This window comes from Pteropus vampyrus, unplaced genomic scaffold (genome assembly GCF_000151845.1).
Source record: "Pteropus vampyrus isolate Shadow unplaced genomic scaffold, Pvam_2.0 Scaffold107, whole genome shotgun sequence".
In the NCBI taxonomy this organism is placed as follows: Eukaryota; Metazoa; Chordata; class Mammalia; order Chiroptera; family Pteropodidae; genus Pteropus; species Pteropus vampyrus.
Window position 1 is genome coordinate 769,344 of NW_011888888.1, and position 26,482 is coordinate 795,825.

Sequence of the window (26,482 nt, forward strand, 5' to 3'; positions counted from 1 at the left end):
CAAAGATTGGTGACTGCTGTAGATGGACCTATGGACTGAGGCCCCTGACAAAGGCTCTGTGGCCCCTGACAAAGGCTCTGGTCTACCTACCTCTCTGACCCACACTAACGCCCCTGTAGATGCATGTAACCTCATTAGAAAGAGAAGACAGTGTTTATTTGTGCTCGGGTCATTACAGACAGCCCCAAAAGCTGAATAAAGAGCAGCCAAGCAGCCCAACGTATCCCTTTTTAATGATCTAAGAGTTTATCTAACTTTTAAGTTAAGATTCTAGTCCTTACTTGAAGAACTGTGTGTAAATTTCCAAACTGAGAAAATTGAAATGAGAATGGAGAAGCTAGAGAATATAAACTATGTACTTTAAATAGGAATGGTAAAGGTAAACAAAATAAAAAGCAGGTTGCTGAGGACAAAAGTATAAAAGGATCTTGAAATAGATGCCAAAAAGCACATGTATTCCAAAATATCTTTGATTGCGAATTCAACAAGATAAATAAGAAATAGTCTAGTCACTTAGAAATCCCAAAGGAATTTTTAAATGAAGTATTGGATAAATATATGACAAAATGCATTATGTGTAGAAATTCCAAATTTGTTTCAAGCTATAGATTGAATGAAATGATTTAAAAAGTTTGTAATAAAGTTAATTTGGTATCTGGAAATTTTTTGTATAGAGAATTAGACTTGAGGTACATTATGGTGTCATCCATTTTACAAGGCTCATAATAGAGAGCCTACTAGCATTCTCGGAGGTGGCAATTAAAAGGCAAAGGTCCTGGGGAAAGAGTTATTCCCATTCTCTCATTAAATCTTGTAATTAGATGCAGGAGCTTTTTTATCGTTCCTTTAGTTTTTTTATCTTGCCAATCCACATAAATAAAATAAGCCTCCTGATTTGCAGTGCATTCTGTCTCCAGAACTTCTACCCGAAATGCAGGTATGGACTATTCTTTTCCATTTCTGTTATTATAACAAAGAAAAAGTTCAGCTTTATTTTTGTCTTTATAAACATATTGACTTAGACAAGCAGCAAAAAGGGATAGTTTTTGTAAATTAAGAGATGGTAGTCTGTGAAATTCTCTCCTCTAAAACTTCAGCTGAGTATGAACATCAGAATATTCAGAAGGAAAAAACAAACCTAATATCACCGGTTTTCAGCCAGTCTTAAATAAATCGTAAACAACCAAGTGAACTTGTACTATGAATGATCAAGATTTTAAGGCATAGAAGTCTGTGCTTTTCATGTGTTATTTTGCTTCAGATTAAGACATTGGAGTAGGTATTATACAGTACCATGAAGTATGGCAGGTCTATCAGTTAGAAATACATTCAGTTCTAAGTTATAAAAACATTAAGAAAAGACTGACCATGGCATAAGCAAAAGTGAAGAGGCTTATTTGTTACTTGTAACAAGCAGACCTAGAAAATGTAGTCTAGGGCTGGTAAGCAGCTTAACAAGGCCATCAGGGACTCAGGCTCAGTCTTTCAACTCTGCCATCTCCATGTGCCTGCTTGTTCTGTTATTGTCACAAGATGGTTTGCTGCCCTGCTAGGGAGACAGTAAAAGCAACAGGCAAAAGGGTATGCCAGCCAAGTCTATCTATATCTTCTCAAAGGCTAATATTAAATCCGAATGAATAAATCCAGCTAGCATCTTTCACTTACATCCAATTGGTGAGAGTTCATTGGTGGTTGTGGACACCCCTAGACCAATCCCTAGAAGATAAATGAGAAAAGAAGCCATAGATGGCAGCTGGACCCACCTACCCAGCAATATCTGCCCATAACTGCAGGTAGATTAGTTTCGTGCTAAGTAAAAATTTTATTGTCACTATTTGTCTTCATTGAATTTCTTGTCCTTTCATATAATTTTTATCTTGTCTCTTTCTTGGTGTCTTGGAATGTTTAAAACTCAGAGAGCACATGCTTCTCAGGTTTGAATGCTTCCTCTCTTCAACCAAGTTTGTGGTTAATTTGTAACCATGCAAAAGTTAGGTAGGTGCAGGCAATATTTGCAAAAGGCAGTTTTTCTTTCTGTTTCTTTGTCGAATTTAGAGGACACTAAATCATCTAAGAAGGGAAGGATTTACAAGGAGCTGATTGTAAAATATTCTTAAATTATTTTAGAAATGCTGGAATGGGTAAATACTATGCATGATATGAGTGAGCACTGTGTGGCTTGCAGACCATTCAGGCCATGTGCTACCCTGCACTGTGTGGTTTTTTTCTAGATCCCAAGGGTATATACTCTGCCTTTAAAGTAAACAATTAAAATGAAGCCTAGTCAGCTGCCTCTAATGACCTTTCTCATAAAGGGCAGTAGAAAAAGCATTTGACCCTTGAAGCTAAATGCAGCATTTATTTCTCACAGGGGGAAGCATTCATGATTGTTTGCCTCTTGAAAGACTCTGGAATTTATACAGATGAGTTTATGCCTGTATAGCTTAGTAATATTTTTTTCTATAGTTATTTCTTTTGTTATGTAGTATTGCTAAAAATTGCATTCTACAGTTTTATATGTTCTAGATTACATTCTGGATACTTTAAAGCATAGCAGCAATCATGGTTTTACATCTTTAACATCAGAGTATCATTGCATAGTAACTGAAAGTTAACCATTGTTAAATTAACTATAAATGAACAATTATTCAAAACTGTAGTGTTTTCTTCTCTATCTGAGAACAATAGAAGGGCAAAGAGATAGTGTATTTGTTAAGAAGTTTTGGAGTCAGGCAAAGCTGATTTCTTATTGGGTCACTCCCATTTATTACTTTTATGTCCTCACTTGTTAAAAGTTAATTATTCCTACTTCACAGAGTTATTGTTAAGGATGGAAGATAATGTGGGTATTGTGCTTAGCACAGTCTTATGATATGGCCTAGACTCAACAACTGATAGGTATCTTTATAATAACCATATACAACCTATAAGCACTGGATTTGTAGGAATGGCGAATATTAAACATGACTTTTCCCTTTCTTTTTATGAACATTCAGGTAAAGCAAAGATGAGAGTGCTTATATCTTAACCTCTATTCATTGTCCAAGTACAAAAACCTTAATTTAAAACCATTAGTTAAACAGTAATTAGTCATTGATGGGAAAAATCTTATAAACTTGAGCCCAAGGCCATGATGATCCTGTCTATGTAGACAATGTTGCATCTTTAAATAACATCTGAATTGCTGCAAGAAAGAAGCAGGGTAATTGCTCCTTATTTTGCTGATTCAGCAAAAGATAATTAAGAAAAAATATTAAATGCCTCAAAAATTTCAAAGTACTGCATTATATCTTTTATCTATGTCAACTAAGACTCCTGATAAATAGGAATTACTGTTGAAGAGTGGTGCTGGACCTGCTTCAGAATATCATGACCAGGAACTATGGTAGACAAGCCCTATGGTGGTTGCCTCTGGGAATATTTACATTGACCCATATTAAATACAGTGAAAATGTGTCCATACTTTCATCTCCTCTCATAGATTATAAATTCCTTGAACAGTTTTCTCTACAAAAGCAATCGTGCCTATCTTCAAATAGCTTACAATTACACAGTTCCCAATTTGGACCAAATAAAATATGAATTTTACTGACTTGAGATAACAACCAATAAAAACTGCATTATGATGTTTTCAGTGTTTAATGCTTAAACATTAGATTATTTGGGAAATGAGAAAAACAAAAGGAAAAGTTTCAAGTTGTTCAATTTCCCACCACCAAACACAGCCACTAAGAAATATTTTGGTGAATTTTCTTTATGTATCATTTTGTGGATTTTTTAAACTTAATTTATTATAAATATGTTAATTTGATTAATTACCTTCATAAATATTTGAAATACTAATCTGTCAAGTGGCCATACCAGTTTACTTAAGCGTTCTATTTTCCCTATAGTTTGACCCTGAAATGGTTGCTAATTATTATAAGTAAACCTGCAGTATTCATCATATTTTATAAAATTATCTTTGAATTTAGTATTATGTCCTAGGGTAGAGTCCAAAAAGTAAGCTTAATGAATCAAAGGATTTAAAAACTCATGAGCAATATATGAGTGAGTACCCATTTGCAAGTACATTTGACAATTCTGAGCATTAACTTTAAAATATACACACACACACACACACACACACACACACACACACACACACATATATACATGCACACACACATATTGCTTCTTTGATAGGTAGATTGTTTTAAATTGCATTTATTAGATTAACAGAAATCAATTCTAGAACTTACAAGATCTAAATAAGTAAAATGAAAATATTTTGGTCTATGATATGCAATGAAGAGCTTAATTTTTCCCTAATACTTTGCCATTTTTAATTTTCTGATTTCCACCTCTGTCTTTCAGTTTTACAGGAGACTCTAAACTTGCCTCAAGTATGCGCTATGTGGAAACACAATCAATGCAGATAGGAGCATCCTATATGATTCAGTTCAGTTTGGTGATGGGCTGTGGCCAGAAATACACTCCACACATGGACAATCAGGTGAAACTGGAGTATTCAACCAACCATGGCCTTACCTGGCACCTCGTCCAAGAGGTAAGTCTGTTTTCTGTAAAGCTTGCAATAGATAGCCTCCTCCTTTTTACATAGGAAGTAGATAATTACAATTCTAAAAGTTTAGGTTTGGTTGAAAAGGAACAGTGTTATTTGTAGCAGAATTGATGTAAAGTCAGCAGCAAATTATAAGGATGCCACATTCTGCACTATCAGATACTAAAGGGTAATTGAAAATGAGAAGGAAATGGGAATAACTTCAGGACTGAATTACTCTAGGATGGTGTTTTGAATATTATTTTCTCTAAATCTCTTCTTCTATAAATCTCTCTTTCTTCTTTCCCTATAACATGTCTTCATCTGTACTTTTCTAAGTCTCTTTACCTGTAGATAGATCTTATTAAGAATATATGATAACAGGTCAAAAAAATGGATCCTAATCTATTTTTATTTTTACATGTGAAATTTGGAAAACATTTAATTCCATTTTGACATCTCGTTTCAATTATTTCCCAAACATTTTACCTTCACAGAAAGAAATATCATGGATTGCATCCAAATGGTTAGGATTATGACATTAGATTTCTCTAAGATCTTTTTCACGTAAGTGAGTGAGTCGACATTTTGCCGTAGAGAAAACAGCTGAGTTTAATTTTTGCCCACTCTCTTTTAGGAATGCCTTCCAAGTATGCCAAGTTGTCAAGAATTTACATCAGCAAGTATTTACCATGCCAGCGAGTTCACACAGTGGAGACGAGTCATAGTGCTCCTTCCCCAGAAAACTTGGTGAGAGACAACATTTTTAGAAATGACTGTCACCTTAACTTTTACTATCTCTATTAACATGACTTGAATATGAAGAAAAGTTAATTAAGCACAGTAGCAAGATGCATTCATATTTTTTGTCATCAAAAATCTCAGTTCTTTCTTTTATAATGAGCATATTTGAAAATTTGGTTTTTGCACTGTCCTAACTTTTTCCAATCTCTCTTTTTTGCCCCAGCTTTTTATGGGAGAACTCAATGTGCCTTTTCCATTAGGTTTGACATATACAAGAGAATGATGCAGAAATCTAAAAACTCCTATGTCAAGATAGTTTGGATTGGAAAGCTGTTTTCTTGCTACAAAGCCCTACTTTTTATTTCAAAAGCTTAATATACACTCCCCCACCCCACCCTATTTACATTCCTCAGTAACAAAAATCACCCTCCAGGAAGCAGAAGCATCAGTAACTAGGGAGAAAGTTAAACCTTTCGTAATGTAAAAGAGAAAAGCGCACTGCTTCCCAAATATTGCATGGTTTCATTTTAGATTGATCACTCTGAGCACTGTATGAGGAATGGATGGTAGGAGCAAGAGTGAATACAGAAAGACCAGTTAGGGATTTAAGTGGCTTGGAGTATGATAGCAGACATAACAAAAGACATCATTTGTGAAATACATACTAATCAGATTGGGTTTGCTGATGGACTTGATAGGGGCTATAGTAGAAAACGAAGACTCAAATAATTTCTAAATTCCAGGCCCGGAAACATTGTTGAAGGGTAGTACCACTAAGATAAGGAAGATTGGAAAAAGAATGGATTTGGGGCAGGAAACTAAGTTCTGTTTTTGTTTGGTGAAAAGAGGTAAAGGGGAATATAGTCAATAATGGCATGAAAACTTTGCACCACAACAGATGGTTAATAGACTTTGGTAATCGCATCGTAAGATATATAAATATCGAATCACTACAGTGCACACCTGAAACAAATATAATATTGTATGCCACTTATACTTTAATTTTTAAAAAAGAGTTTGTTTGGGGACTTCCGGTCAAGGTGGCACAGTAGATAGATAGTGTGCTCACCTCCTCTCACAACCACATTAGAATTGTAACTCAACTACAGAACAACCATCATTGAGAGTCGCCTGAGTTCTGGCTGAACAAAAGTCCTACAACTGGGGACATATGTAAGAGGCCACCTCAAGACTAGTAGGACAGGCAGACCCAAAACCTGCTGGTCCCCAAAATGTGTGTAGCTGTTGAGAATTGGGAGAGATACCTCGGCTGCAGAGGTTTCCCCCAGAGTAGTGAGGAATCCCAGCCCCATATTGGGTTGAAGTGTTAAAAAGAGAAGTCCCCACAAATTCTGGCTGTGAAAATCAATGGAGATTGTGGCTGAGTGAGATAGAGGTCTACGGGAGTGGCAGATGTTCCTCTTTAAGGGCCTGCATTTCGACTCACTCACTCTGAGCTCCAGAACTGGGGCAGCAGCTCAAAAAGCTCCAGGGACATATAGGGAGGAACTGAATTGTCTGGCTTCAGAGACAGGACTGAAGGGGCAGCTTTCCCCCAAAAAGAAATGCTATCAGAGGGCTTTGTTCCTTTGTTGAGCCCTCCCCACTCCCAGTGTGCAGACACATCTGAGTCTCCATCATCTGGCTAATACTGGTCAACTTGCCCTGGTGATTTTCTGAGACCCTGCCCCTTCCAATTTGTGGGCCCACCCAAGCCGCCTCCAGTGGCTTTTCCATATAAATAGTCTGACTTGACTCATGCTGTGGACTTTCCTAAAACCTCTCAAAGGTTTACAAAACCTGAACAAGCAACATCTGGCCTCAGCATACACTGTACTGCTTGCTGAGCAGCCCCAGGCATGGCACTAGTGGTAGCTGGCCTAGGTTCCCAGCTTGGCCTCTTGAGGCACCTCTAAGCCCAGCACAGGTGGCTGCCATCTGTGGATTGCTTGGTGGCCCTGGGAAGGACACAGGCTACAGTGGAACTTGGCCTATGGCAGGGCCCCTCCCACTAGGCCCCGGGGCCAGCATCGACAGTAAGTGGTTTCAACCTGAGCCGGAGCCCCACCCAGGGCTGCATTTGAGAACAACATACCTAAAGGGCAGACTGAGCAGGCACCAGTGCTCTGCTAAAGTGAATCCTGCTCTGTAGGGTCAGCGCTTCACCAACCAGTTCTCATAGCCAATCAGCCTGAGGGTCAATCTCTGCTATTGACATGCAAATAGCAACTAAGGCTCAAGTACCACAGGCGGGCACACACAACCCACACAAGAGACATCCCTGCAGCACCTGGCTCAGGCGACCAGGGAAGACTGTGCTGCTATGCACCACAGGACACCTACTACATAAGCCTACTCTACTAAGACTGAGAGACTTAAGAGTCCTGCCTAATATGTAGAAACAAACACAAAGAGACAGCCAAAATGGGGAGACAAAGAAACATGTCCCAAATGAAAGGACAGAACAAAGCCCTTAATCCTTTCCCTTTTTTCGTCAATCCCCCAAACTCTCTCCCATCTGGCAGCCATTAGAATGTTCTCTGTATCTACAAATTTATTTCTGCTTTTGTTTGTTTATTTTTTTCTTTAGATTCCACATGTAAGTGAAATCATATGGGATTTGACTTTCTCTGTGTGACTTACTCCATTCAGCAGCACAATACCCTCTAGGTCCATTCATGTTGCGGCAGATGGCAAGATTTTATTCTTTTTTTATGGCTGAGTAATATTCTATTGTATATACGTGCCACCTCTTCTTTATCCATTTATCCATTGAAGGACACCCAGGTTGCCTCCATACCTTGGCTATTGTATATAATGCTGCAATGAACGTAGGGGTTCATATGTCTTTTTGAATTACTATTTTGGGTTTTTTGGATAAATACCCAGAAATGGAATTACTGGGTCCTCCTTTGTCTCTTGTTATAGCCTTTGTTTTAAAGTCTGTTGTATCTGGTATAAGTATTGCTACCCCAGATTTTTTTATTTTCATTTTCATGAAATATCTTTTTACATCCCTTTACTCAGTCTGTGTGTCTTTCAATCTGAAGTGAGTCTGTTGTAGGCAGCATGCATAAAGGTCTTGTTTTCTTATACATTTAGCCATTATTTTGATTGGAGCATTTCACATTTTTACGTTTGAAATAACTGTTGATAGATATGTAGTTATTGCCATTGCATTATTCATATTTTTTATTTTTTCTCCTTAAAGAAGTCCCTTTACATTTCTTGTAATACTAATTTGATGTTGATGAACTCCTTTAGTTTTTTATTGTCTGGGAAGCTCCGTATCTGTCCTTTAATTCTAAACGATAGCTCTGCTGGGTAGAGTAATCTTGGTTGTAGGTCTTTGCTTTTCATCACTTTGAATATTTCATGCCAATCCCTTCTGGCCTGCAAAGTTTCTGGTGAGAATCAGCTATCAATCTTACGGGAGCTCCCTTGTAGGCAACTAACTGCTTTTCTCTTGCTGCTTTTAAGATCTCTCTTTGTGTTTAACCTTTGTCATTTTAATTATGATGTATCTTGGTGTGGGTCTCTTTGGGTTTGTCTTGGTTGGAACTCTCTGCACTTCCTGGGCTTATATGCCTACTTTCTTTGCCAAGTTAGGAAAGTTTTCTGTCATTATTTATTCAAATAGGTTTTCAAAGTTTTGCTCTCTACTTCTCCTTCTGGTATGATGTAAATGTTGGTACTTTGATGTTGACCCAGAGGCCCCTTAAACTATCCTCAGCTTCAGGTTCTTTTTTCTTGTTGCTATTCTGATTGGGTGTTTCCTGCTACCTTATCTTCTCAATCACTAATTTGATCCTCTGCTTCATCTGACCTACTGTTGATTCCCTCTAATGTATTCTTCATTTCAGTTATTGCACTCTGCATTTCTGAACAGTTTTTTTTATGTTTTCTATCTCCATTTTTATCTACCTCTTTGTTAAAGTTCTCACTGAGTTCCTCTACTCTTCCCCTAAGTATCCTTATAAGCGGTGTTTTGAACTCTACATCCAGTAGATTGCTTGTCTCCATTTTGTTTAGTTCTAGTTCTGCAGCTTTATTCTGTTCTTTCATTTGGGACATTTTTTTCTGTCTCCCCATTTTGGCTTTCTCCCTGCTGCTAAGTCTCCCAGTCTTAGTAGAGTGGCCTTATGTAGTAGGTGTCCTGTGGGGCCCAGTGCCGCAGTCTCCCTGAGCCAGGTACTGCAGGTGTGTCCCTTATGTGGGTTGTGTGTTCCTTCCTGTTATAGCTGAACCTTGGTTATTGTTTGCACATCAAGGGGAGGGGTTGACCCTTGGGCTGATTGGTCGTGAAGGTTGGCCAGTTAGGGTCTGACCCTACAGAGTAAGTTTTGCTTTAAGAGGGCTCTGGTGCCTGCCCAGTCTGCCCTTTAGGTGTGTTGTCTTCAAATACACCTATGGTAATGCTCCAGCTCAGGTTGAAGCCACCCACTGTTTCTACTGGCTCCAGAGCCTTGTGGGGGGTGCTCTGCCACAGGCCAAGTTCAGGCGCAGCCTGTGCTGTTTCCAGGGCCTCCTGGCAAGAGTCACCAAGGAATCCACGGATGGCCACCATCTATGCTGGGCTTAGAGGTGCCTCAAGAGGCCAAGCCAGGAACTGAGGCCAGTTGCCACTAGTGCTCTTCTTGGGGCTGCTCAGCAAGCAGTACAGGGCATGCTGAGGGCAGATGCTGCTTATTCAGGTTTTGTGAACCTTTGAGAGATTTAAGGAAAGTTCGCTTCATGAGCCAAGACAAGTCATTTGTATGGAAAAGCTTCTGGAAGCAGCTTGGGTGGGCCTCCAAGTTGGGAGCAGACGGGTATTAGGGAATCACCAAGGCAGGGCAACTGGTGTTAGCCAGGTTGATGGCCATTCAGATATCACAACTGCCTGTGTCTGCACGTTGGGAGTGGGAGGGTTCAACAAAGGAACGATGGATTCTACCAGCGCTCTGTCTGGGAGAAAGCTGCTCCTCCAGCCCTCGCCCTTAAGCCAGACAGCTCAGTTCCTCCTCATACGTTTCTGGCACCTTTCAAGCTGTTGCCCCAGTGTTGGAGCTCAGAGCGAGTGAGTCCATCAGCAAGTTAGTCATGTGTGGGCCCTTTAAGAGGAATTCCAGCCACCTTTTGTCTCAGCCATAGTCTCCCCTGGTTTTTACAGCCAGATATTGTGGAGGCTTCTCTTCCTGGCACTGGAAACCTGGGCTTGTGAGCCTGGTGTTGGCTGTAACCCCTTGATTCTCCTGGGGGATCCTCCACAGCTGGGATATCCTTCCCACTTTTTCACCACCACATGCTGGTGTGGGACCAGCTCATTTTGCATCTGTGCCCCTGGAGCCACTGGTCTGGAGGTGGCTTCTTCTGTATGTCCTTAGTTGTAGGACTTCTGTTCAGCCAGACTTCAGGTAATTCTCAGTGATGGTTGTTCTTTGGTTTACTTGTAATTTTGTTGTGGTCATGAGATGAGGCAAGCACGACATTTTCCTACTCCGCTATCTTGACTGGACACATAGTTAGTGCCATGTTTTAATGATCCTTGGCCATGCTGACCTTACCTCTACCTGCACCTCTAGCTAATGCTGGCTTTCTCAGCTCCAGGCCTCTGTTTCTACTGGCCTGATAGTTGTCTTTTGGCTGCATCTTTGTTCGGTTAATTTGATTCAAGCATATGCAACTATAAGTTGAAAGCATATAAGCAAATATGGTTCCTGCATTATTAAAGATCTATTAACTTTGGAAAATATCCTAGATAGGACATCTTAGAATGGAAATATTTAATATGTACACCTGCTTAGAGAAATTTTATTGTATGTGAACTGAGTATTTGAAAATTAATGAATGAAAATGAAACCCAATGAAAATTAATTTTGTTTTTATGAGAGACATTTACATAAGAACAGGGCCTAATGAACCCGAACAGCTGTCAGTTGCTGACTTCATAAACAAATCAACACCTAATGACTGAGTTTCAGAATAATTGGGTAAATGTAATTATGGTTAACTCTGAAGGTGGAAAATATAATTTAGTCAGCCTTTATTTACCTTGATTTCTCAGGTTACCTAACTATCAAGAGATGACTCAATGCCACTTTATTTTAGTCTAGAAGTTTACATGGGAGAGGTGAAATCAAATAAAGAAAAGACTGTCAAGTTTTGTTGCTTTGGGGAATCCAGAGTTTAGATTTTAAATGCAAGCCAATTTCATTTCATGAGCCACACAGCCATAGTCTCACTTTTAGACTCAATTCAAAGTGTACAGGAGTTTTCTCTTATGAACACTTATTAGAGGGAAAGGGAGAAGGAGGGGAGGGGGAAGAGGGAAGGAGGGAGGGAGGGGAGAGAGAGAGAGAGATAGAGAGAGAGAGAGAAAGAGAGAGAGAGAGAAAGAGAGAGAGAGGAGAATTGGCAAATTAAATATTTGTATTGAGAGCAATATTTAGCAGTGATGCAGCTGCGAATCAGTGAGATCACACCTTGTGTTCTCACATGTGAGCAGCTGGAGATTGCTCACACAACAAATTTTTTTTCTCACTAAAAGTGAAGCCAATATTCAACCTCTTTTTGCTTCCTTTTCTGTTAATTAACATCAGATAATTAAATTGTGGATTGTATTTTTAAATTGGATAATTCACTTTAAGATTTTTATTTTAAGGAAATATCTTTTTCAGGAGTTCATATGATGCATATAAGGATTAGTTGACTTAGAAAAAGAATTTAGAATGTGTCTACATGTGACTATTTAGAAGCATAAATAAACTGGGAAATCTAGGACAAGTTTCTGAAAACTTCCAACCCTGTTTTAGTGTTTGATATATCAAAACTTCAAAATATATGCCATAGTTTTCATGTAGGCATGTGACTGTAAAGAAAATAAGCTATCACCTTAGTCAACAAACCACCAAAGCAATCATTAAATTCATAAGCTGGAAGGGATCTTAGAAATCAGTTTGCCCAATCCCTTTATTTGAGAAGTGAGAAACTAGAAGCCCCTGAAGGCTTAAATTTCTCACTAAAGGTCACACGGCTGATAAATTGCACAGCCTGGGTCCTGGGGGTTGGGTCTCCTAACTCTTAGAATATTCTTTATTACCTACAGAAGTCAAAAACAGTCTGCCCTTTCCTGGCCTGTCCATCCATTCACTGATTCATTTGTTAGTGGATTTTTTTGTACACCTACTTTATTCTGTTCCTGTGCAAACTACTGAGACAAAAATATCCCTGTACCCAAAAGAACTCACAGTCTAGACACCCGTGGCCCTAGACTTGACTCAGATTATAATCAATCTTAAAAGAATATAGTCATCCCTCCTTGTCATGACACTGCTGCATGAATCTGAATCTACTTCTTTTCCGTAAGGCTCTATGCTCTAAAAACAATATACTTACTTTTATAGGAGGCTTTTCTAAAAACTATTTCTTAATGGGACTAAGAAAATTGTATTGGCTGTTATGTTACAAATATAAACTATTCCCATAGAGGAAGTGTATCTCTCTTACTGTATGTACCATGATGAGCTCTGATATGCAGCAAACTTATGTCTACTGGACATACCTCAATGAATATGGAATTATCCTACTAGGAATGAAAATGCAACCTATTAGGCACAGGTCATTGGTAAACAAACAATAAGACTGGATTTTAACAATCTATTATGTACTTAGCAAGTATTTAATATGTGGGTGATTGATGCAGTAGATTTTAATGGATCATTTAGAGCTGTTAAGATTAAGTGTATCTGCAGATAGTGTACTTGGGAAGAGTTTAACCAATGGAACTGAGTATTCACGTTAATTCTGCAAATCCTTTTTGTTTTCTTTTGTTTTGCACTTTGACCAAAAAGAACTAATAATGGATCCCCGAAAATTCCTAGAGATGAAAAATATGATATGATTTTAAAAGAATTTCTTGTGATTGTCAGTGAATGGAAACCTTGACATTGCTCTCAAATTATCCTCTTCTTTTGACTTTATATCTGGTTTAGATGAATCAAGGTCTCAAATATATCTTTATGTGTAATGGATTGTTCAACTTTTTATCTCCACTAAACATCAGCTTGTCCATGAAACCTAAGCAAGTTAGTGTTTCAGAAATAATAAGCTAAGTTTAGCACCCAGATGTTCTCACTTGTGATATAGTACATTGTAGTATGTTTTCTCAACCCCCAAAAAATACCTGCAAACAAAACTTTCATTTCATATCGAGAACTAAAAATCTTCCAATAACTACTGATGTGTTTATTGTAAGAAATTGTATTACTCTAAGTTAAATACCTCACATTTTCATTTGTGAAAGAGAGGCTGTTTAGTATATATCTTTATTTTTATTAAATATTCTTTCTTACTTTTCCTAACATCAAATCTCTGTGCAACAACAAAAAAATCTGATATTTTGTTATTCTTTAAAATGTCTCAAATTAAGATTGAGGCATATACAAAATAAGCAGATTTCTTTTTAACTTTTCTTCATGAATTTTGAATTGGATAATAGTTGAAATTAAACTACTAAAAAAATAACTGGCAGCTAAATATGTTTCAGAAAGTTAGTTACATGAAAGATTTTGAACTTAATACTACCACATGTCAATTAAAATATCATTTTTATTACTGTACCTTGCTTCTAGGTCTGGTGCCACCCGCTTCCGTTGGAGTCAGAGCTACTACACAGCCCAAGATGAGTGGGCTTTAGACAGCATCTACATCGGACAGCAGTGCCCAAACATGTGCAATGGGCATGGCTCATGTGACCACGGCATGTGCAGGTACCGGCGTCAGAAAGTGTGATGGATCCTCTGCTTCCCAGGATTTGTGTTTGTAGGGATACTACAGCAGTCATCATCAGAGTTATATGGATAGACTGATAAATAATGAAATAGCCACAAGAAAATGAGCCTCCTTTCTGTTCTTATTTTAGATATGAAAGATATTGTTGCATTTAAATTAGTGTAAAGCCATATATTCTAAACTTCAAAATCTAACCTCAAGGCAAGGGCTCTTGGGTTTATTTTCACAGTTTATTAATTAACCCGAAAGTCCTACTGGGTAGTTAAAAGAGCCTTACGATTGTTTCCCTTTTTTCCCCTGTCAGTCTTAAAGCATTAGTCAAATAGTTGCTGCACACTCTCCTACCCCACTTCGCCAGAAGCTCAAGATTGTATTCAAGGGGAGATGGTGATTATCACTAATGAGGATGAGAAAGAAACACACTTGAATACTTAAAGATTTGAAAAAAGATGTAATTTAATCAGAAAGAGGAACTTTAAAACGTGGCCAGAGTTACATGTTGGTTGAACAAACATTTATATGTGACTTTTTAAGGCTACAAGAAAATCCCACTTGCCATGCACTTATGCACACACCCATATTCTTCATAATACTGATGCCTCAATTCTACTATTACAGCACTATTTCTTTTAAGAAAGGATTTTTTTTTTTGCAATGTGAAAAACTGAAGATTGTTTCTATCATATACTGTAGATTAACACTGTAGACTCTAGACACATGAATGCTAAGTCTAGAGCAGAAGGGAGACACTGAAAATGTTACAGGTCGCAGGGCCAGGATGCGCACAGATGAGACTGTGACTTGTTACTTGGCATCCTCTCTCATAGGTGTGACCAGCGGTATCAAGGCACTGAATGCCAACCAGAAGCTGCTCTTCCTTCTACGATTATGTCAGATTTTGAAAATCAGAATGGTTGGGAGTCAGACTGGCAAGAAGTTATTGGGGGAGAAATTGTAAAACCAGAGCAAGGGTGTGGGGTCATCTCTTCTGGATCATCTCTGTATTTCAGCAAGGTATGACTAAGAGCTGGGGATAAGTGATGACTGTGTCGTGACTAAGGTATGGGAATAATGATCAGGGCAATGGCTATTGGAATGTGTGACTAATTTATGGAGCAGTCTGAACTTAGAAGGCACAAATATGAGATGGTTTTAGTTTTCCCCACATGTCCTGTTTCGAACTGGGCTTTATGAAATTCCTATCCCTTAACTACATCTGGGAAACGTTTATAGTTTTATGATTGTTTTGCGGTACTACAAATCCAGGTTAAGCCAGTTTAAAAATGCTGTCCCTCTTGTACCTGATTTAAATCTCATTGCTTTCCTTTCCTCTAGGGCCAGCCAGGCTTTGGGGGTCTTTGAGTGAGGCAGGGTCTTAGTCTCTTCTCACCCCAGCCTTTGGAGGGTATGTGAGCATGTAGGTGTGAGTGGGGGTGAAGGTGGTGGAGCTTAAAGATTAAGAGCAGCAGCTGTAACCAGACTATCTGCTTCAGTCTGATTCTGCCACTTCCAGCTGTATGACTTGGAGCAAATTCCTTAACCTCTCTCTATGACTTGGTTTCTTCATCTGTAAAGTGGAGATAATAAGAGTGTCTACCTTATTACGGTTATTATGCAGATTAAATGCATTAGTATACTTATAAATCATGTAACAGTGCCTAACACATAGAAAGTACTGTGTTTATTAAATTTGTCAATCAGTTAATCTCAAGAATATGATTGGGGGAAGGAGGAATAATGGGGATGAGGGTGTGCAGAGCTGTTCCTAGGGAACTGGTCAGCTCTCCATAGTGGGCAAACATCTTTGGTCCAATTTTGGCTCAATTTGGTGGCTGCTGGTGGCATCTGCTGTTGCAGGACTATCTTAGTTAACTCAGGCTACTGTAACAAAAATACCATATATAAAATACCATTAAAAATATCGTTGTGTGGCTTAAATGGCAAACATTCATTTCTCACAACTTTGAAAGCTGAGAAGTCCAAGATCAAGACACCAGCAGATTTGGTGTCTAGTAAGGACCCACTTCCTGGTTTGCAGATACCGTCTTCTCTTTATGTCCTCACACGGTGGAAAGAGGAGAGAAATAAAAAACAGGCTGTCTCATGTCTCTTCCTATAACGGCATTAATCCTATCATAAGGGTTCCACCCAATAACTTAATTACCTGCCAAGGCCCCACCTCCTAATACCATTCTTTTGAGAGTTAGGCTTTCAGCATATGAATTTGGGGTGCACAAACGTAAAGTTTATAACAGAGACTGCATAGAAGTTTTTCTTACAGTATTCAGCTTCCTCAGTGGCAGCACCTGGTTAGGCAGATAGGTCAATAGACGCCAACTAGGGACTGAGGTGCCAGCCAGAATCTCTAAGACAGATTCTCTTGGAACACTGCTAACCCATGTTGCTTGGTTAGGGATGGGGGAGGGGGAACCACCTCCATTCTGCAGACTAGGCAGGACATTCTTTTCTTCCTCCCTCCTCCAAGTCATCTCTTCATATTATCTTCAAAAGGATTAGAAGGGAAACAGTTCCTATTATACAACCTTAGCAACATGTCTAACCCCAATTATTGGCAGCTGTCTTTATAATATGGGGTGCTTAACACCACTTCTTTCAGCAAGGACAAGAGCCACCAATTCTAGGACAACTGAAATATTCCACTCTTGATCATGTAACAAGTACACAGGTGTAGGAGATGTGCCGTAGGGCAAATATATTGGGGAATCTGTTAGCGCAAAAAATCCAAAACAAGTTAATTTATGCAAGTGCAAAAATAGGTTCCGGTTTTGTTTTGATGCAGGTGTAGAACAAAGAATCAGCAGGTAAACACGATAGAGAATGATAGAAAATTAGGGATGGATTCCATTTAATATTTGCTATCCATTGAAATTGGAGGTCCCCGGGTCATTATTGTTAGAGATAATAGTCAATACACTGGTCAAATGGATATGACCAATATACATTGCATAGATCCAGAAACACTGTATAATTGTGCAGAAATGGGAAAATTGTGTCTCCCTTAAGCATCAGTTTAAAAAAAAGACTATGAATCCTTAACCAATATGTACATAAACATCTCAGTAAACATGTGTGCATACACACAGATAGTTTAAACATATAAAGTTACATATCACTATTCCTTACACTTAATTTATGATGATCTCTGGAGTCAAACTACCTGGGTTTATACGCGGGCTCCAAAGCTTATTAATTGGTTCATCTTGCAGTTATAACATCTTTGTGTACCTCAGTTTTCTTGACTGTAAAGTGAGATGTTAGGAGGATTAAGTGAGTTAATGCAAGTATAAAGAATAGTGTCGGGAACATAGAAATAGCTCAATAAGTGTTAGCTATTATAATTACATCTCATGAGACTAAATTCCACATTGTTATCATTGACTGTTTCCCTATATATGCCATGCTACTAACTTAAAATCAGCATTTCAAAAGTAAAATTATTCTTTTCCTCGCCCAATCCAGCTTTCTCCCTAAATTTTTGCCAAAATATGTAAGGATCTTTTTTTTTCCTTACTTTTTTTCCTCTTAGTCACATCTTTGAATTCTAAGTAAGAGAAACTAGCTTAAGCCAAAAAAAAGAGGAAATTTGGTTCATATAATCAAAACACAGGGAGGGCTTAGATAAAACTGATCTCAGAGATAACTGGAACCTGAAACTCAAAGCTCACAGAACTCTCTCCTTGTGAGTAGACTTTGTTTTCAGGTCAGTTATCATTATGAGAGTAGAACCATGGCCACAGAGCTTTCTAAGCAGCTCCATTAGAAAATCTAGAGAAGGTTTCTGCTTGGCCAATCACAGTGTCCTCGGGAATGGTGTACTATGATTGGCATAGCCAGAGTCACGTACTCACTCTTTTGGTAGAGATGTATTCACAGTTTGGCAGCCTCCACCAGCCAGCATGATTGAGCTAGAAAAGAGGCAGTAACCCAAAGGAAGAATTCCTTAGACCTTTTGCCAACCACCCGAGTTTAATTTATCTAAAAACATGCTTCTGTCCTGTCAATCTTCCAGCCCAAATGTTCCAGACGATCTCCAAAACTGCTGCCCTGACTACATAACTTATTTTATTTTTCCAAACATGAGCCCTCTGCCCCAAACAAGGTCTCCTCATCATCTCACATTCTGCCAGTTTCCGTCTTTGCTTTGTCTCTACTGCCTACCAATTAGGCCTTTCATTGTCTGTGCATCCATATAAACCTTGCAGTGTCCTGCTCAAATTGTGCTGCTTCCATGGAGCTTTCTGGAACTATGGCAAAGTATACTGATTTCTCTTTTTTTTTTAATTTTTCTCTCATCTGTGTTCTATACAGAGGTAGATCATATTTTCATTCTCACAGTACCCAGCAAGACATAGAGTCCTACTGGCTGAGCCAATTCTAGATAAGATATATAACTCAGAAATGCATGCTATCTGCTAGGCATTTGCACACCAGTAAATACCCTTAAGATTGAATAGATTGGAGAATTGATAAATGATTATGTGACTAAATGGGGTCAACATGGAATATAACTTAATCTGCAGCCCTAAGTTGTCATTACTGTCACTGCACATACCCATGAATTCACCTTTCAAGTTTATTCTCATAAGACGAGATATTATGCCTGGTAAAATTGTTGAGGAAAGGAATGAATGCATGAATGAAAATTGGAAAACAGCAAAAGATTCTAAAGAAATGATTATTTTCAAATATATATAGTAGAATTATTTTTTCTAGTGGCATTTGATTAAAGAAGATTTTAATGGGAGGCAAAAGGTGAAGTTTTATGAAGTGTTTTAGAAGTTTTGTTTTAAAGGTTCTAAAGTCTGAAGGCATTTCCTTTAAAATTTGTTTTATTTTGTCTAAATCCTTAAAGCAGTAAGCAATTTTAACCTCGAATGTTGGGTGGTAATTGGGAGTCGTTTCCCACACTCCTGGAAGGAAGAGATCCTCAACCTATGCTTCAACGCATATGCATGCATACATTGCATGTATGTTAACGTCTACACATACACACATAAATACATCAATCGTAGTATAATAGAAAAACTGCACAATATGTGTCCCATCAAATTGTACATTCTGAAAAAACGTTTGCCATGAGCCATTTACTTTTTTCTTTTTTTCTCTCCTTAAAACAATGTTCAGCAGTTCAGTTCACTGAACAAAAGAAAATGATTTGTGCTATTCTCTAGGAAAAAAACATCTTCAGTGCCAAACCAAGCATTTGTGTGATATTTTTCATCATTTAAAAAAATCCTACAAAGCACTCTTTATAAACCTATGTAGACCGACATCATAGTCTCCTGGAAAAACAACACTGTTCTATGAATTTCACAATAGACCAATCATTCCAACCAGCTAATTGTGATAATTGGATTTTTACAATTCCCCTCACCTTAGATCTTTATCCTTCTGGCTTATTTCCACATGCCAAGTTTTTCATGGAAATTTTTTGGGTTTGAATTAACCAACTAGGTTCTGTAGTTTTACATCTCAAAATCGTTCTCCTTGTAATGATCGTGAAGGATGAAAATTCTAGACCAGATTATAATATCTGAGGTGTTTCTCATTTATACTATTTCAAATCAACAAGAAAAAAGTGCCTATAACATGTTGAAAATGAATATTACTTTTAAGATTTCCTCAAATACATACTTAAAATTGAGAGTTCCTAAGAATAAATTCCTGTGTCAGGATTAAGTTATTGTTTGACTAGAACCCTCTTTTTTTGAGGAAGGGGGGAAGATTCTCTTAATTGGCGTTAGATCTTTCAGCAACTTGTACTCTTTTAATTATCCCTAGGTATTTCCCCTGTGACTCTTAATAACTGAAGCCCTTTCTTAATTTGCTTAATAGATTAAAGTAAGGTTTAAATTATAAGTGTATGTGGGGTGGGGGGGCAGTCATTTTTCTCTATACTGTGTATCCTATCTCAGTTTTTCTTCCTGATTTTTAATTGAACTACTTGAGAGCTCTCCAAGACAAGTTCAGAGCAGACCATGGATTAGCTTTGGCAGAATCTGTTTGGGTAGAAGGTTCTCATAATCAAACCTTTGTTCAATCCTATTAGCACGAAACCATTTACACACAACAGGAATGATGACAAACCTTGTCAAGTTGTATCTAATACCTCACAACAGGACTGTGCCATGCAGGGTACATACTAAGCAAAGGAAGTAAGTTGCTGGATTTGATGGAATTTTTAGTATTTTTAAGACACAAAGAAACCATATACTGGTCACAAAAACTTATTTAAATGATTCCTCCCAAACTCTCTTATGTCCAAGTGTGAGAGAGATAGAGACAAAAATAGAGACAGACACGCTGACTGGGAACCTAAGAGACTCGAGTAGTCTTTATGTCAAGAAGTTTCTATCTTAAACCTGTTTCACTTTCGGGTGAGGTCCCAGCCTATCTCTGGAGAGGATGTTCTCTTGGGAAGATATGCAGTGTGCTAGGCAAGTTTCACACAACATATTATTTCATCGCATTGTCACAACACCCTATAAGGTATTACTACCCATATTGTAACTTCGAGGAAAATAAAAGTACAAAAGGTCATACAGCTAATGAGCAGCATGAATAATGGGCTGAGATTCAAACCCAACTTCAACTGATCTCAAAGTGTATGGTTTTTTTTTCTCCCTGACTCTGTCTGGAAGAGATTTACTAAGCAAATATTGGAAGTGTTTTAATTTAAATTAGTTTTTAACTAGTTTGTAATTAGGAGTTCCCAAGGGTCTCATAGCCGAGTCTGGGAATCAATGATGTAGAGACTAATTGAATCTATCCAGGAACAGTTACCACGACCAGAGTAAAGACAGTTAAATGGCATAACTTGCTCCTCTCAACAATAAATGAGGACAAAATCATCTCCACATAGTGCTAGGCTGCTCATATGAATTTGAGATCGAAACAACAAAATGCCAAAGAGCTCCCAGATGATAGAATCTGTGATTTTTATGTCCTTTGGAAAGGCCGGGAAAAGACAGCTGGTGAGCTGGGATCTGGACACTTCTTGGGTGGACTTCATCCAGTTCTACATCCAGATAGGCGGAGAGAGTGCTGCATGCAACAAGCCTGACAGCAGAGAGGAGGGCATCCTCCTTCAGTACAGCAACAACGGGGGCATCCAGTGGCACCTGTTGGCAGAGATGTACTTCTCAGACTTCAGCAAACCCAGGTAACCACACCCAATGGCCATCTAGTGGTTTCCAAGAATGGTAAAGATTACACTGTTGTTGAGGCATTTCCAAAATATAGTTAACTGTTACAAAAATAGACAAACTAATAAATATCTGACATGAATGATAGCCCAAAATATAAACATTTCATTTCATTTAAGTTTCTGGACAGAAAACATTTTATTCATATTTGAATTTTTAAAGAATTTGAGAAAAAAGTGTGACTAGAAGAGACAATTGACTGTCGTTTTCCCAAGGAAACTCTGTTTTATAGGGATGGTCCAGGCTCACTCTTCCCATTTGGGTTTTTTTTTTTTAATGTACATACAAAATATGTTCATCTGTTATATTTAATAGTAAGGTGGATTCTGTTAAAAGTTTTCATATGGCTGCACGCAGGGCTAGTCCTAGACAGTATGTAAATGAATCTGTGGAGCTTGGAATTTCTTAAATTTTTCACTGGCCCATCCCTTTATTTTGATGGATGGAGAATATATGTAATAAAATGCCTTAGGCGATGACTGTTAAAGAGTTTGGGAAAATGACTCATGTTTAATACCAATACCAGGCAATTGTATTTATATCTATTTAAATTAGTTATGTTGCAATTATGTAGTGTTTTGAAATTCTATATGTGTACTTTATATTTTATATGTGTCATTAAAATCTCAAAGATATCACTTTTAGAGCATCCCTTTTTATAATTTCTGTATTTACACTTTAACACACACAAAATTTTTTCTTTATATATATTGAGCACCAATTATTAAGCCTTAACATACTAAAGTTGTCTGTTTTACATTTTATAAATGTAAATGAACCTTGTTTTATTGAAAAGAGTTATTGAAGAATAGATAGATTCATTTCTTATAAATTAAATATATTTCAGAATGCTACTTAAAATATAGCTATTCTGTAGATTGAAAATTCATAAGTTATTGTTTTAAAACATTGAGTCATTTAAAAGTGACATAACTTTCCATAATATAACACAAATAGATGTTCAGAGAGACCAACTATGAGCATTTTTTCTAAGGATGCATGGGAAAAGCAGAAACCAGAGAAGAAACAACTGAGTAAAACAAGAAATATAATATCCAGGGAGAAATGTCAGGAGTGGTGAGTGGGAGAGGGAACGTGCTGAGATTCTCCCAGTATAGTAGAGAGGGAATTGATAATGGTGCAAAAGTGGTTTTAAAAACAATTTTAAATAATTCAAATTATTTTTCCCAAGTAATATCATCGTCAATCTGGAAATTATTGAGAGTTTGGTTAAGTGACTAGATTACTCCAGAAATGTTCTGCTTTATTTTTATGGGAATTTATCTTTAGATACGGAATATTTCACCACATTTTCAAAGAGTTTATGATGCTAAAATGGTTAAGAAATTCTGAGTTGGAAAATATCAGAAAAAGACCCCATTCATGATGGCTAATACATAAATAAATATAAGGAATAACTTTAACAGAAATTCTGAGACTCTTTAAAGAAAACTACAAAACTTCAAAATTCCCTTCAGAGATAGGAAAGAAAACAAATAAATGGAAAATAATACAGCATCTCTGGATAAGAAAACTGAATATTATGATATGAATTTATCCTTTCATTTATATGTAATGCAATTCCAATCGAAATCCTACTGGTATTTTTGTCGAAACTTTATATCTAGAAATGTAAACTGGCAAAAATAGTTTAAACTTTTGGGAAAAAGATAAAGGAATGCCCTACGTGATATTGAAACGTGTTGTATAACCTAAATAACTAAAATGGAATGATACCAGTGCATGGATTGACAGAATAAACAGTAAAGCCAAATAGATGACCCAGAAATTAACTCAAATATACAAGAACTTATATATGAAAAAAAGACGCATAAATTATTAATGAGAAAGAAATGGTTATTCAATCACCTGGTGTTAAAAAAAAATGGGTAGGCTCTTGGGGGAAAATATCTAGATTCCCACCTTACATCATCAAAAACTGTTGAAGGCTAGTTAAATATTTAAACATTTAGATTACTATCTGATTTGGAGAAAAGATATAAACTTTCTAAATATAAATTCAATGGAAGAATTAACAAAAAAAGACTACTTACATAGATATATACTACATACAGATGTAAAACTATGTACACATGTAACATATACATGTCAGTGAACACAGAAAGAAATGAAAAGAAACAGAAAATATTTGCAACCATTATGAAAAACAAAAAGTTAATGTTACTGTAAAGGGCTTATACAAAATAAGAAAAACACTAAGATCCTGATATAAAAATGAACAAAAGAATGAATAGATGTTACAAAAGAGGAAACATAGATAGATATTTAATAAGATATGAATAATATCCAACCTCTGTTGGATATACCATTTTTCAACAGTCAAACGGTCATTTTTTAAAAGATAACACCAAGTGTTTTCTCCACATGGGAGCAACAAGACAGGTGCTCTCATGTCATCCAGAAAATCGTTATGACCCTTCCAGAAAGGAATTTGGACAAATCAAGAGCCTTCAATGTGACCAGTTTGTTTGACCTGGTAATTTCTGTTTCTAGGAATCTTACCTTAAGAAATAAACTGAGGTGTAGATAAAGCTTTATGCATAAAGATTTTCATCACAGAACTATTTATAATAGGGAAAAGTGAAATAAATAATAGCATATCTGTGTGATAGAAAATTATATAGACAGAAATAATTTTACTGGCACAAGAATGTGCTTATATAAAGTTTTAAACTGTAGGATACCGAATTATATGTATATCTCACCTATGTAAAAGATTACATGTTTTAATTACATACATCACAATTTTAACAGACGCCAACTCCATGCAGTAGATTATGGGTGATTTATGTTTCATTTTTAGTGCAATTTATGTTTCCCCACAATAAGTAAGAATGATTTTGAAAAACATTTAAATGCTATTTTAATGTAAGAACATACATAAGGACAGTTTTTTCTAAGTTTTTCTGGAAAACATTATAACTATTATCATGATAATAAAAAAATATTGTTCAATGAATCAAACGCAGTTGAAATATTTGCCTCCAAAAGATAGTTCCAAATGAAATAAACATGACCAGGACGAAACTTGCTTACAACTTGAAACCTCTTGTCTGATCTTTTATGCTGAGAAATTTTTCAAAATTATCAGTAGATCAGACAAAACTAAACTTTCTATTGTTGCTACTTTTGATATTTTAACAGTGCTAAGAAGAACAAAGCTTTTTCTTTCCTAACCATAAATGATTTACTCTTATGCAGATTTGTCTACCTGGAGCTTCCAGCTGCTGCCAAGACCCCTTGCACCAGGTTCCGCTGGTGGCAGCCTGTGTTCTCAGGGGAGGACTACGACCAGTGGGCAATCGATGACATCATCATTCTGTCAGAGAAGCAAAAGCAGATCATCCCAGTTGTCAATCCAACTTTACCTCAGGTATTTTCCCTATGTCTAAACTCCTAGAAGACAAAAAATTGTAAAAGTGGATGGGATTAAAGAACTTCTCACTTCCCCAAGGACCTAGTGCTTGAATATGTAATATAAATTTTCTGTTTGCACTTAAATTATTTTACTTGCACTTAATTTTTTGTTACTTCTCTATGCTACTAGTTCACAGATTATTTATATGTAAAAAAAAAAAAAAATAGGTATGAAGTCTGGCCAAGTCATCAAGCATGGTTATTAGTGTGTATATAATAAACTTAGGTACACAGTGGCAAAATATTTTCAGTTATTAACTCATGAGGAGAAAAAAAAATATGGCAGTAAATAAACTTCAATAACTTAGAGATTCTGCTGTATTTCCTAGAAATACAAATAGTACATGGCACTGCATGTCATGAACTGTAAACTCCTTTCTTGATTTCAAACCTTTCAAATTTCCTTTCTGTGTTATTTATATTGTTTCTGTTAGAACTTTTATGAGAAACCAGCTTTTGACTACCCTATGAATCAAATGAGTGTGTGGTTGATGCTGGCCAATGAAGGAATGGCTAAAAATGAAACTTTCTGCTCTGCCACACCATCAGCCATGGTATTTGGAAAATCAGATGGGGATCGATTTGCAGTAACTCGAGATTTGACTCTGAAACCTGGATATGTGCTACAGTTCAAGGTATTTATGCAAAAGCTTCCTAGAACAGGTCAAGGAAAAAAACATCTTCCAGATTTATAAGCGAAGTTGACAAAGAACACAAATTTTTCATGTTCTGTTAAAGAATGGACTCACTTGAACAAAAAGGTTCAATAATCTTAGAATGGCAAAGCTTTTTATCTCTACCCATAAGGAAAACAGCTTGTCATTTTTTAATGAGCCCCAGAAGTTGTAGCTCTGCTATTGTATTTTTTTAAGTGCTTATGGTCTCTACTAGAATTAAAAGAAAATTGACTTTTAGGATTTTAATCTGATCGTGACTTGATGACTCCCATGCTTCTGAACAGTAATAGATAAATTCTCCTCCTCAGTTTACTAGTGTTCTTTGGACTAGTGAGTTATTTTATGTTTTTACTATAAGATTTCCGAACAATTTCTCTTCCTTTGATTCAGTAAATTTTTACTTTAATTATCATTGCTCTCTTAAAAGCTTGTTGTTTTTCAGCACTGTGATAACATGTCAACATGTATAGCAAGTATTTACTCTGACAAGCTCTTTTTTCAGAAGCCTAATCAAAATTTCATTGTGTTTATGAAAAAATCCCATTGGTGAATTCTGGGGTCGAAAGTAATGCAGTTTTAATGAACTAGCACAACTACATGGTCCTTACATAACGGCAGGATGCAGATACTAAATAATTTACAAATAGAATTATTAAAGAGATCAGATGTTTATAGGCAGCTCTTCAAATATAATTTCCACAAGTCTATAAACAAGGAAGTTGATTAGTGAAATGCTATCCTTCCCTGTTTAGATTTTCATGCTAAACTACAGTGGAAAAACCATTAATAACAGTATATGACTCTATTAATTTGTTGGTACTGCTTAAAATGGTAATAAAATAACAGCAATAAGAAATGCATTGCCAGAAAAACTATGCTGTTTCTCATCTGATACCTTTTCTATTTAATTAGTTACAAAATTAGGGTAGTGTAGGTGTTAAATTCTGCAAGATGTTATTCTGGAGTTTACAAAATCTAAATTAAGAAAATATTATTAAATGTTTCAGGTACTTAAACAATCAGCAAAAATGTGTAAAGCCTAAGAAAATCTCAATTCTTGAATTGCACCAGCAGAAAACTAT

General features: G+C 36.8%; 1 protein-coding gene across 2 annotated transcripts in view; it reads left to right on the plus strand.

Moving 5' to 3' along the window:
- The window catches only part of RELN (reelin), a 482,573-nt gene that overhangs the window by 350,771 nt on the left and 105,320 nt on the right, over positions 1–26,482 (plus strand). For both annotated transcript variants that reach the window (XM_011365192.1, XM_011365193.1), the window contains exons 21-27: positions 4,357–4,549; positions 5,181–5,293; positions 13,900–14,037; positions 14,887–15,073; positions 21,037–21,242; positions 24,508–24,679; positions 25,158–25,358. In XM_011365192.1, the coding sequence (XP_011363494.1) occupies positions 4,357–4,549; positions 5,181–5,293; positions 13,900–14,037; positions 14,887–15,073; positions 21,037–21,242; positions 24,508–24,679; positions 25,158–25,358 (1,210 nt within the window). The remainder of the gene's footprint in view (positions 1–4,356; positions 4,550–5,180; positions 5,294–13,899; positions 14,038–14,886; positions 15,074–21,036; positions 21,243–24,507; positions 24,680–25,157; positions 25,359–26,482) is intronic.